This window comes from Salvia hispanica, chromosome 1, assembly GCF_023119035.1.
Source record: "Salvia hispanica cultivar TCC Black 2014 chromosome 1, UniMelb_Shisp_WGS_1.0, whole genome shotgun sequence".
Lineage (NCBI taxonomy): Eukaryota > Viridiplantae > Streptophyta > Magnoliopsida > Lamiales > Lamiaceae > Salvia > Salvia hispanica.
Window position 1 is genome coordinate 51,085,879 of NC_062965.1, and position 13,317 is coordinate 51,099,195.

A 13,317-nucleotide genomic window follows, 5' to 3' on the forward strand; every position below is an offset into this window, starting at 1 on the left:
AATATGGAGGACATAGAATTAAATAATTAATAAAAATAAAATTTTAATTTAATTTAAAAAATTTAATTAAATTTAAAAAAAAAAACGTATTTTAAAAAAAAGTATATTTGTGTTGTTTTCTTGGTTTTAATTTTAAAAAACATGAATACCGAAAAAATAAATGAACAAGCCTAAATAAAGCTCGTACAGAACGTATTTATAATTTCTCAAACTTTAGGGTTTTTTTTAATACTATAATTAAATCGTTAAAATTTTTTTATCTATACAAAAATTTTAAATAAATCAAGAATATACTTTATTTTTTTATATCTATATGAATAAAAAAATTAAAGAAATAATCGATGAAAAATCTTCTCCCATACTAAAATTCAAATAAAACAAAAAAAAATCTTGTTAAAATAATAAAACTTGATGTTTAGATATACTCTCCCCTATAAATGGGATAAATACAATCCAATGCGAGGTTAAAATTTATCCTGTTGGTTGAATGTTTGATTTTGGGAGGAGTTGAAGATGGGTTTGTAAAATTTAAGGGATTTAGGGCTGATAAGATTGATTTGATAAGATTGATTTAGAGAATAGATTTACAATTGAACAAGATTAGATCAAAACTTTCAAAAAACCTTTTAGGCTTTAGTTTTTTTTTCGGGGCATTAGACAATTAAATTTATTTTATTGAGATCTTGAGTCTAACATACCCTTGATCCCATAATATGTTATGTGTCCATTTTGGGGGCCTTAGTTTGTTTTTCGCATTAGACAACTTAAATTTCATTTGTTGAAATACTTTTGGGGTCAATCATACCATTGATCCCTCATAATAAATTTATGTTCAACTAAAATTGGGACCACAAATAGACCTACTAAAAGTAAAAAAATTATGAGACTAAATAATTTGTCGATGCTTTTTTTACCTTTATATTATGATTATTTTTAAAAATTTCCAAATACTAGTTAGTGCATCCCAAATTTTTTGTGTCTTTAAAACTAAATTTTTTGTAGTAATTCTTAGCTACGCTTGGCATATTGTAGTTGGTTCAGATATGCTATACGTCTCTTATTTATTCTCTCTTTCTTACTTTATTCTCTCTATCTTTCTTACTTTTTCCTCTATCATACTTTATTCTCTCCACTTAACTTAATATATATCATTTTTTTAATTCCCGTGTCCAAAAGAAATATATATTTATTCTAATATTTTTTTTATCAACACTTTTTAATATTTATTAAAATTATTGTCATAATAAAATGAGACTCCTAATAGCGTATAGAGTGAGTATTATATACAATATGACTTGGGCCTATGTTAGCAAATTGCTCTTTGTCTGGTACATGGGCCCGGAAAATACCCGTTCTTTTTTGCAATTTTATTTTGTTGCTTTTCTTTCTTATTTTTCTTACTTTCTATGCTTACCCAAATATTCAATTTTTACTTGACTATCTTCTTTGTATTCGTATATGCGTATTTTATTTATAAGGAACAATAAATTTTATTCTTTTGCATAAAAACTTTTATTTACATGAATCCAGCTTTCTCCATTTCATTGCAATTGACTGACATTCTTTTGTTTTATTATCCATTACAAGTGATGAAATATCCTTTTTAGCAAAAACATATTAATAACACATTTACATCTCCCACTTCTTTCTCTCATTTCTTACTATTTAAATTATTCTCTTTCCTACTTTATTCACTTATCTCATTTAGCAATTTTTAAATTCTCTTACCTAAAATATTCCAACAATTTTATTGGGACGGATGAGATGACTTTTGTACATTCAAACAATCTTTCATTGATTAAAACACTTTCTATTTATTACTATCAAAACAATCGTTTTTATTTGTAAAATATAAAAACTTTTATTTAAAAGAAGAATAGTTTCATTTTTAATATAAAAAGTATTGCTAATATAACAACCTTAATTTTAAAGAAAAATAAAATAATGCGCAATGTGTGTCGCTATTTACATCAAACCAACTATATATATGTTCTTAAATGGAATTTCTCTTAAAATAAAGAATATGAAATTAAATGGCTGGATAACAAAAATTAACTTTATAGCAATAATGACATGTTATAGAGAAACTGAGAGCAATATCCGGCCGTGTGTATAATATGGAAGAGCATAAAGAATTAAATTAATAAATAAAATACAATTTTAATTTAATTTACTAAAATTTAACGAATTTTCAAAAAAGTATATTTGTGTTGTAATTTCTTGGTATTAATTTAGAAACAAACATTACCGAAAATAGAGAAATGAACAAGCTTTAGATACGGAACGTGTTTATAATTTTTCAAACTTTAGGGGTTTTCTTTTTAACAACTAATAAGAACAAGATTTAGAATTAAAGCTCTATTACAATTTCTCAAACTTTAGGGGTTTTCTTTAATACTACAATCTATAATAAATACAATTAACGGTACTCAAATTCTTATTTATCTTTAATATGTCAAAATATTTAAATAAAAAATTAGACTTTTAATTCTAATTTTTTACTCCCTAATTAATTTCCTAATTATTTTAGTAATTATTTATTTAAAATCAGATTTAAATAATATGAAAAAATAAAATGAAAAATTGTAATTCCTCTTCTCCTACGCCCCAATCTCCATCTCCGTCCAATCCAACTCTATCACCATCGCCAACAACACCTACCCCGCCTTCAACAGCTCCGCCTCCGCCCCAATCTCCATCTCCTGAAACTGCACAACATATTTCAATTCTTGAAAAAAAAGAAAGTTGGGGAGCAAGAGAGGGAGCATCGGATTTGGAGGCGGAGCACGAGAGGGAGTGGCGGCGGAGGCGGCGATGCGGCGGGGAGAGGAAGTTGGGGGCGGGGCGGAGGTGGGGTTTAGGGGAGATTAAGGAGGTGGATGGCGATGAAGATTGAGGAGAATGCAGCAGCGCCGTTTGATTGAGGGGGAATTGATTGGGGAATTATTGATTGGCATGTGGGGATGGAGTTGTGGAGGAGAGTGAGAGTGGAAAATCTGCATTTGATTAAGGTGGATGAGGGAGATGGCGGAGGCGGAGCTGTTGAAGGCGGGGTAGGTGTTGTTGGCGATGGTGATGGAGTTGGATTGGACGGAGATGGAGATTGGGGTGTAGGAGAAGAGGAATTACAATTTTTCATTTTATTTTTCATATTATTTAAATCTGATTTTAAATAAATAATTACTAAAATAATTAGGGAGTAAAAAATTAGAATTAAAAGTCTAATTTGGTCAAAATCGGGATAAAACCTGATGACCGTTAGTTTTTAACGAAAATTTGTGTTGTAATTTCTTGGTATTAATTTAGAAACAAACATTACCGAAAATAGAGAAATGAACAAGCTTTAGATACGGAACGTGTTTATAATTTTTCAAACTTTAGGGGTTTTCTTTTTAACAACTAATAAGAACAAGATTTAGAATTAAAGCTCTATTACAATTTCTCAAACTTTAGGGGTTTTCTTTAATACTACAATCTATAATAAATACAATTAACGGTACTCAAATTCTTATTTATCTTTAATATGTCAAAATATTTAAATAAAAAATGAATATATCTTTAACATTTTTTTATTATGTGTATATAATAAATTTAATAAAAGAATACATCACTGATCACTCGTCGATAGGTACAAATCTTTTTCCACTCAAAATCTATCTAATATTCAAATAAAACAATAAAAACCTGATATTAATAAAATTTTATTCTTCCATCTTAAAATAAATACCGATGTCAGGTTAAAATATTGTTGATTCTGATGTCTGAGTTGAATACGTACTGATTTTGATGGCTGAGTTGAAAATGGATCTAAGTGAGGAATTGAAGGGCGTGGTTAAGAAAATTGATTTAAAGAGTATAGATTTACAATTGAGCAAGGTTATGGGCAAGACCTTCAAAAAGCCCGAGGCATGGGAGATCGATCCGAATGCGTTAGAAATTCGACAAGTTATAGCTCAAGGAATCTACCGAGGCACTTATATGGGACAAGATGTTGATGGTACTTTCTTCTATCTCAATATTGTTGGGTTTATATATATATGCCATATTTGCTCAATTTGTTATCTGAATATTGATCTTATTTAGCTTTTAAATATCAATAGTAGTTGTTGTGGCTTAGTTTTCATTTACCGGAAATTGCAAATAAAAATCATGAAATTTGGTAAAATTTTGCTTAATCCCATATGTATGCTTAGTAGTAAGAAAAGTATGTATGATTTAGGGGAAATTGTGTAAGATTTCGGCTACAAGATGTTTAATACACTTAGTCATTCATATTAAAGTTTTAAACATGTATGCCTTGTGTTAATAAATTTAGAAACGTAGCATGCCGAGATTTTTCGATATAATTGACAATTTTTAAAACTTGGAATTTGACCTAACTTCATGTTTTTTTTCCTGCAATTTGCCCTATTTAGTCGCCTCTCGTCATAATATTTGCTTCTTTAATAGTTCATGTAGTGGATGATACGAGTTTTAACGAAAATTGTAAATAAGTAGATGAACAAGGGTAATAAATCGTGCGAAAGTTTAGCTACTTAATTTGGTGAAAAACATGACTATTTTTTTCTTGATAGAAAGGGTTTGTTATTATAGAAAAACATGAGTATTTTATATGCAGTTAAGTTGTTGGATTTGCAAGATGGCACAAGGTCAGCGGCTGAGATTATAGCCCTATTCAAACAGGAGGTTTCTCTTTGGCACAGGCTCAGCCATCCCAACATCTCCTATGTAATTATGATTTGTTTTAAATATCCATCCTTTTCCACTCTTTTGTTTCATTTATTATAACAAGTAATTCTTGCTATAGTGTATTGGCGCGTCAATAGGTGCTTCGCAGTTAAAATTTCCGGCCTCCTCCGAGAGTCGTACGAGCTGCTTTGTTGTAACACAACATATCTCCGGAGGCACGTTGAAGAACCACTTATTCAATAATCGAACAAAGAAGCTTCCCTTCAAAGCCGTGATCCAGTTTGCTTTGGACCTCGCAAAGGGGTAAATCTTTCACTAGCATATATACTTAATACTTAGTCCATTAAATATCTCAGTTCACTATTACTATTTTTGGTAAATCACCATATTTGTTGTATTTTTTAAGATTCAATGTTTTACCTGTATATGATGTGTCTAATTTTTACTATATTTGGTAAATCACCATATTTGTTGTACTTTTTAAGATTCAATGTTTGACCTGTATATGATGTGTGTAATTAGTCTGGTAGGCTGTCTTATTTCACTTTTACTGTTTTTGATGAATAGACCATATTTATTGTAATTTTGTGATTTGATGTTTTACCTTTTTACGAAGTGTCTTGGTCTCATAGGCTATGCTATATTCACGCGCAAAAGATCGTACACCGTGATATCAAAGCAGAAAACATGGTTATAGGTCCCAAGGGTAGACTGCAAATCACTGGTTTTGGAGTGGCTCGCGTTGAGGCTAAAAATCCAAGTGAGATGACCGGTACAACCGGAACCCTCGGCTACATGGCCCCTGAGGTACATCTCTAACAAACCATGTATCGAAATCAATATTGTACAAGTAACATATTAATCGTCCGCTTAGGTACTCGACGGGAAGCCTTACAATCACAAATGCGATGTATACAGCTTCGGAATATGCTTATGGGAAATGTATTGCTGCGATGTGCCTTACCCCGATCGGGATCTTAACTTGGCTGGGATTTTAACCGCGGTTGTTAAACGGGTAAATTTAATTTTTAGCTTGTTTGATGCTACTTTGATTGTATATCTAATATAATGTGACATTTACGTAGAATCTACGACCGGAGATTCCTCGTTGTTGCCCTAGCTCTTTTGCAAGCATTATGAAACGATGCTGGGATGCTAACCCGAATAAACGGCCGGAGATGGAAGAGGTTGTGAAGCTGCTCGAGTCAATCGACACGTCTAAAGGAGGCGGCATGATACCGGAAAACCACTCACCCGGCTGTTTATGCTTTGCTCGAGCTCGGGGGCCTTAGTTGTTTTTAAGTCATTAGACAACTCAAGGTTCCATTTTATTGAGTTAATTTGTTCTATATACTTTTATTCATGTGCAACTCTATGATTTACTTTTGAATATTTGAATTTTGTAATTCACTTTTTAGTTTAAGCTTTGGATTCGTATTTGCTTAATAATTGTTTTAGTTTAATATTTTGTTTAAGCTTTGATTAGGGATTGTATTTTATATTATTTTATTTGAAATATTTTGGGTTATATATGCTTTGGCCTTCATAAAAGGAGGGCGATCTTATGTGTTAGATTGGAATTTTAGATGGATTATTTTACGTGTTTAGCGTATTTTAGTGTCAATAGTCTTACGTATTAAGTTTGTTTTTTATCGTCCACGATAAATGGTCTCTTTTTTTTTATATTTTGGCATGTCCACATATATTAGTTTCTTTCCATTATCGATAATATGATCCACCATTTTTTTTCTTCACACTTTCTTTTTCTCTTTCATTTATTCACCTCATATTCCAACCATTTTTTCCTTTCTATCCTATTTTATTAATTTCATATAAAAATATACTAATAAAACTAAGCTATTTAGTAGGGCATGCAATCTTGTTTTCACTAAAAACCTTATCCATAACTGTTCAAGCAGACATGATTGCAATTTGTGGGACGGAGTTCGGTCCGCGACTCTAGGAGGTTTTCACTGCAATTTGATATCGACTCGAAGGTTAAATGGAAGGGTCAGTTAGTACGGAGGAGGTTTCGATTCATTAACATGGCTGCTGTTCGGTTTCCTAAGCCCGTGGTGAAGATGAGCTTAGGGTATCAGTTTCCAAGAAGGATTAGGTTAAAGCATTGTCTCGGCCTATTTCTTTTTGTTTACACATATATGATCAATAATGGTTCCTTATCCATCTATTCTTATAATGACTCGAATCTTTGAAGAAACATCTTACTAACTGAGTTGTAACTCATCATTTGTCAAATTACTTTCCCTTCTATCTGATCATATTCCTCAGGTATCTCACTTTTGATTTGGTCTAAAACCGGGAAATTGCTAAATGATCAATGTAATTTGGTCCAATTAGTTTGCATTCCCTTGAATTTTTCATCTCTTAGTTTTTAAAAATTTTCTTCTTTGCATATATATAGCAACTAATTAATTATATTATGAATTTTATTAAAATAAAGAAAATTATATAATTAAAAAAATTATATTGGGATCGGAGTATATGACTTACTTTATTATTTAAAAAATAATGATGATAACTTCTACTCATATTATAGATTTAAAATGATGCATCATATAAAGTAATGCAAATCAAACCAAATCATTTCCTTGAATAATAAAATTAAACTTTACTTTCCGTATAAGCAATCAAATGATATGTACACCTTTTTGGGATGAAATATATATCCCAAATCTTTGATCCCATCACTTATTGAATTCATAATTTCCTACTTCGTTAGATTAGCCATTTAATATATGCAATGAGCACGAAACCTAAAGAATTATATTCATATATATCAATGTAGATTATAATAATCTATGGATTAATTCATTCCACAAGATACGGAAAAAATATCTTTCAAATATATTCTCCTTTTACTATAGAGATGTTAATTATTATCATTATCTTTTATGGTGTAACATATTCTCCATTTACTATATAGAGATGTAGATTATGATATTTGTTTCTTTTATAGGTGCAATAATTAAACCGGCCTCCACTAGTAACTCAAATATTCTTTTCTTGACTCCTTTAATCGATTCTTATTCAACTATTTGATGTTTCACAAACACGCTTCTTATATATATAAATGAGACCATCTCTATAATATACAATTCATGCAACACTCACAAACAAAACACACACACATACTGAAAAAAATGGCATTAATTAGGTATCCTAATAGGGTCGTCAATTGCCATGGTAAACTAGAATTAACCATGGAAGAGTTCAAGAAATGGTTGAAGAAGTTCGACGAAGACGGGGATGGCCGGATAAGCGCGGAGGAGCTCCGGGAGGCAATCCACACCACGGGCGGGTGGTTCTGCAAGTGGAAGGCTAAGCGAGTTCTCAAGGCGGTCGACACGAATTCCGATGGATTCATAGACGAAAGCGAGATGCCTAAGCTCGTATTGTTTGCTCAAAAACAATTCGGGCTGAGGGTTGTTGGTTTCTAGAGTTTTCAACATGGTGTAGAGTTGTAGCCAAGTGTAAGTAAGTACCTGTGAATTAATAATTAGGGACTATATAAATATATAATGGTGTGAGATATTTAGTAGGTGCAAATTTTCTATAGACGTAACTTATTGTCAAAATCACAAAATCGACTGCAAATTAAGTAGTTATCCGACCTATTTATATGGGATCCCAAAATACGAACAACTGGAAAGGAAAATATATAAAAGTACATTATATAAATTAAGATGAAATCAAATTTTTTATTGATTTACGTACGTGTTGTGTGTATTTAAATGGGTCAAGTAATAATAACCAAACATATAAATTTCCACCACATTAATCAATAAAAACAATATAGTAGTAATATTTTGAAATTAATATAGCCAATCACCCACAATTACACCAAATTAAATTGAGATTAAAAATGATATAAAGTTAAAGTTTGTTTTTACAATGATTGAAGTGATCTTCCATGTTCCAAAGTAAGATTTATGTAATAATTCGATCTAAAGTGTAGATTTTAGTACTTTGCCGTCAAGATATATTTCATTTATAAATACTTATAAAGTGATACAAGCATATCGCATCCAATTTGAAAATTCTTGGTCTTCCTCAATATATTCGATTTCGATCTCATCCTCTTCCTTTTCAACTTGGTATATATTTAGGTATGATTCTTCAACATATAGTGTATCTTTTAAGCCTCTATCGTAGGATAAAAATACTCCCTCCATTCCCAATTAAGAGTTACACTTTGACCGGCACGAGTTTGAAGAAATGTAAAAAAAAGTTGGTTAAAAAGTTAGTGGAGTGTGAGACCCATTTATTTATATTGGTTTTATAATAAAATATGAATGAAGAAAATTAGTAGAATGTGAGATCTACATACGATTTATGGTAAAAATTAAGTGTGACTTTAACCTGGGAAAAGACCGAAATGGAAAAGTGTGACTCGTTAATCGGGATGGAGGGAGTATTGGAAAATTTCAAAAGTTCGTGTGAAACTCTATAAAATCTCAAAACAAATTCAAGGGAAAAGCAAAAATCGTGAAAGTTTGTGTATTTACTTACATGCACATTATCTGACGAGCATATAAGTTCCATTTAGGAGAAGAATGAATTTCGAAGGAAAGATTAAAATTCATGTATTTAGATTAAAAAGAAAAGTTAAAAAAATAGAAAATGCTTAAATTAATGTATTAATCCTATGTAATGAAACGGGCACTAATCTTGACAATATCTTTATCCGTGAAACAATTTGTTCCTTTCATGTAGTAGTAAAAAATATTATCTCCGCAGCCGGCTTAAATTAGTTTTCTATTAACATTGCACTGTCGACTTTAATACCCCCCTCTCCCGCTCATTCTTCTTCTTCCTCCCCAAGAATCCTAATTCTTTTTCTCCATCTCTGCAACAACTAAACACCTTCGAACATGGGTCGTTCGTCGTAGCGGAACGTCGTCTCCGCGACTGCGACCGTCCGTGACTTCGGAGACTTCCGATTTAGCTACCCTTTCGCTATTGTAAGAAGATGGCAGTGCTCCGTATTGTCATCGGACAAGGCAAACCGTCGAGGAAAGCTTTACTTCACATGTGAGCAATGGCGGATCCAGGAATCAAAAATCGTGGGGTCGAACCGATCAAGATTATAAATATAATATTTTAATAAATATCTCTAAACAAAAATACGTAAAAATATAAATACCACTATCTTATGCTATGCTAGATAGTTGGCTTCTTCGAGTATCCATTTTCTCGAAAACGACTCAAAATCCTTTCATTGGGAATAGTTGCAAACACCTCCTTCTCGCTATATACCGTCAACTGTCGTTCAACCACCATCTCCCATCCTATTTCTCAGTCGACTTCACGTATTTCATTGCAGTAAAACACTCTTCAACGGATGCCGTAGCTCGGTAAAAGTAAGACCAATTTTATCAATCGATAAACCAATTGAAAAATCTTATCTTTCATCGTTTCAACCATCTTCTTTGAAAGAGTTCCCAAATCTTCAACATCTAAAAAATGTGCATCTCTTCTTACATCACTCACGAAACTTTGAAGCCTGTTTAGTTAACAAGTTAAGCTCAATGGATGAAAAGTCTTCCGGATAAACGGTGGCAAGATGAACATGTTTATCAACATTGAAATTGGAGAAATGATTACTTGGATCAAGACATGCCATACATTCGAGTAAGTTTGTGCTGGACTCACGATTCCTCATTTCTTGACTATATTAAGTCAACAACCTGATTGTGAAAAGAAATTATGTTAGGAGTTAATATCAAAGTTTAAATAAATAAGAATATTAGTTATCAAAAATACCGATAAAAAATTTCAACACGATAATAATGATAGTTTGTAATACTTTGTCCATCATTCTTCATACGAATTGCCTTGGAACAGTTTGATCCATGTTAGGAACATCAATTTCATTTGCCCGGCAAAATGCTTCCACTTCTTGCAAGAAATCATCCCATCCAGATTCTCGAAATGCTTGCAAGTCCTCTTTCACATCACTATCAAATTTATTGCATTCAAAATATGTTGATCTCTGTTGCAGCGCACAAGATAGTGGATCAATCATACCCAACAAATGTTTCATCAACATCATGAGAAACACAAAATCAAAGTTTTCCCATCTTTTGAAGTAACCCTTTAGTTTTGCCACTTGTTTCTTGCCCCCCATCTTCAAACGGTTTCAAGTACGTGACTATCGGGGGCCACATCGATGCAAGCAAGTTAAAGTAAGATAATGAGACCCCCATAAAAGTGTCCCCCGGCTATGAAAAGAAGCTTGATTTAGCCCTTTCCCCAAGTGTTTTTCCCCGTTCTCAACCTTTCAACCATTCTTTCATTTATTGTCAAGTTTATCCCCCTTTTTACAAGAAGATCCACATTTGTCAATGGGGCAAGATACCCAAAAAATCAAACATTGATTTGCCACATCCCGCCAAAAACCCCAAATTTGATGGGCAAAACAATGGACATACCATCCGAGGTTTTTTAAAATGTTTTTTAAGTCCGTTAAATTCACCCTTATTTGAAGCCCCATAAATTCCCCGACCTCTCAATCTTGACAAAGAAAATTCGATCTTAGAAAATACAAAATCAATTGCCATTTTCAAGCATCTTGATGAAGTCTCAAAATAACTAGGCTAAAAATCTTTCTATTATCTCTCCATTTTTGTTCACATATCTAATAACAATAGCCATTTGCCCCCAGAGAAACCGAGACTCATAAACCCATTATGGAAAATAATCATCACCAATTTCCCTTCATTATTTCAAGTGTAGTTTAAACGCACAATTTTTCATTTTTTTTAACCCCAGGAGCAATCATTTGATTACCGGGAGCATTCTTCAAAAAATTTGACCAACTTCATCTTTCCCTTAAACTATACCAATATAAAAATTTCCCAAATTTGCCCCTTTTTAAGAAGTTTGTCTCATCATGTCCTCTAAAACCAAACCTTGTTTAAAAAAGGGAATCAAATAACATCAAGAGTTGCACAAACAACCTATTTTCCTTCCCCCGTTTTGAACCAACTCTACTAACGATAAAAACCCCTCGCTTTTGATTTACAAAATTTTCATATTCAATTCTAGCTTTGTGGGGCATACCCTTTTGATCCAAAGAGCTCTAAATCTTTCATTAGCCTTCTTCCAATTAGAGAAACCACCACAACAAATCTTCATCTCCGGTTAAACCCGTTTTGAAAAAAAAACACCAAAAACAATACCGGCATCTTTTCGATATATTCAAACCAAAATAATCTTTATACCAAAAATCCCAAACCCTCTTATCTTTCCCTATGTTTTTTTTTGGAAAATGGGCCTTTTTGGGTTTGGAAAGGGCCTTTGGAACATATTCTCTCGAATTCGATCACAATATTCCCTCAAAACTATTATAGGGGCTTAATCCGGGTCGGGTTTTATTTTTCTTTATCAATTTCAATTGTGGGTTATTTTCAACTCCACATGATTATCCAATTGTTGTGGTTCTTTCTCAACATTAGCACTTGAAGAACCGATAGAAACTGAGGTCTTTTTTTTAAAATTTTTCCATTAACCTAAACAAAATGTAACACAAATTTAAAATTTATATTTAATCAATTATTATATACTATGCAACTTTTTAAACGAATTCGGACAAAGTAAACAAAATCAATGAATAATTATTGATCAATTTTTTAGCACTGTAACGTTAATTGTAAAAACAGAACGAAAAACAAATAATAGTACCCTAAAATTTAATGATAATTTTAAATATCAATAATTGTACCAATTGTTAAGAAATTCCCTTTAAAATTCTCTTCGCAGCAAAGCCTAAAGTTTTCTTCTATATAAATTTTAAGAATGAAAAATTATTCTTTTTCTGTTATAAAATTTGCTCGTCTGTGAAAAAATTTGCAAACCTTTTGCATTCTCTATATTTAAATAGATTTATTGCCTTATTCAAATTTGGAAATTGGGTTTATTTAATTAATATTTATTATACTAAGTCCCGCCCATTTGTAAAACCCAATTACTAAAAGAGTGGAAATTTGGGAAAAGCGTCTTTTTCTCGACAGGCGGCGGCCTGGTTTGTGCTGGGGGAGAATTCGCGCGGCGTGGGGGCGGAGGCTGGGGAAGGGTATTATCCGGCTGTTCTCTGGGCAGCGGGGGCCCGGGGACCCCCCCACCCCCCAACCCCCGATGCATGAGACGAAGGAAGGGGTTTTTTCAAGTGGTGTGAGCCCTTTGGGTGTCGAAATTACAGCCAAAAAGCCTCTTATTTGTCATCCTCGGGCGGGTGCCGATTTTTTGGGCGGGTTTGAATTTGACCGTAATTACAAAAAAAACCGAAGTTAATCAAGTTTTTAGTTTTTGTTTTGTTGTTTTTGCAAATTTGATATTAAATAATTTATTGTATTTTGGGAAACCTTTTAATGTTGGTAGAATTGAATTTGTTGTTGGTTGCTCTTTGAATTCTCAAAATTCAAAATCCAAATTCTTAAAATCGTAAAAAAAAGCAAAAAGTCTTCCCATAAATTTTTTCCCATTTGGCCCCAACATTTAAGACACCGTTTCTAGGATTGTTTTTTGATATGTAAAAAACGACATCAAATTTAACCCAAAAAAGATAACAAAATACATTACAAAAGGTCCTTTATATTCATTTTTTAC

At 32.2% G+C, this 13,317-nt stretch overlaps 1 protein-coding gene across 1 annotated transcript; it reads left to right on the forward strand.

Moving 5' to 3' along the window:
* Nucleotides 1–3,879: 3,879 nt before the first annotated feature.
* On the forward strand, nucleotides 3,880–5,981 carry LOC125202548 (serine/threonine-protein kinase STY13-like). Its single transcript, XM_048100959.1, has 6 exons — nucleotides 3,880–3,997; nucleotides 4,619–4,728; nucleotides 4,808–4,992; nucleotides 5,322–5,496; nucleotides 5,564–5,704; nucleotides 5,775–5,981. Exons 1-6 carry the CDS (start codon nucleotides 3,880–3,882, stop codon nucleotides 5,979–5,981), a joined length of 936 nt encoding a protein of 311 aa, XP_047956916.1.
* Nucleotides 5,982–13,317: the final 7,336 nt, after the last annotated feature.

What these genes read in the sequence shown, in the direction of transcription:
- LOC125202548 (XM_048100959.1), top strand. Translation starts at nt 3,880, where the DNA reads ATGGGCAAGACCTTCAAAAAGCCCGAGGCATGGGAGATCGATCCGAAT. An exon ending in GCCATCCCAACATCTCCTAT is followed by an intron (nt 4,729 to 4,807) that starts GTAATTATGATT and finishes TTCTTGCTATAG; the next exon opens with TGTATTGGCGCGTCAATAGG. An exon ending in GCTTTGGACCTCGCAAAGGG is followed by an intron (nt 4,993 to 5,321) that starts GTAAATCTTTCA and finishes TTGGTCTCATAG; the next exon opens with GCTATGCTATATTCACGCGC.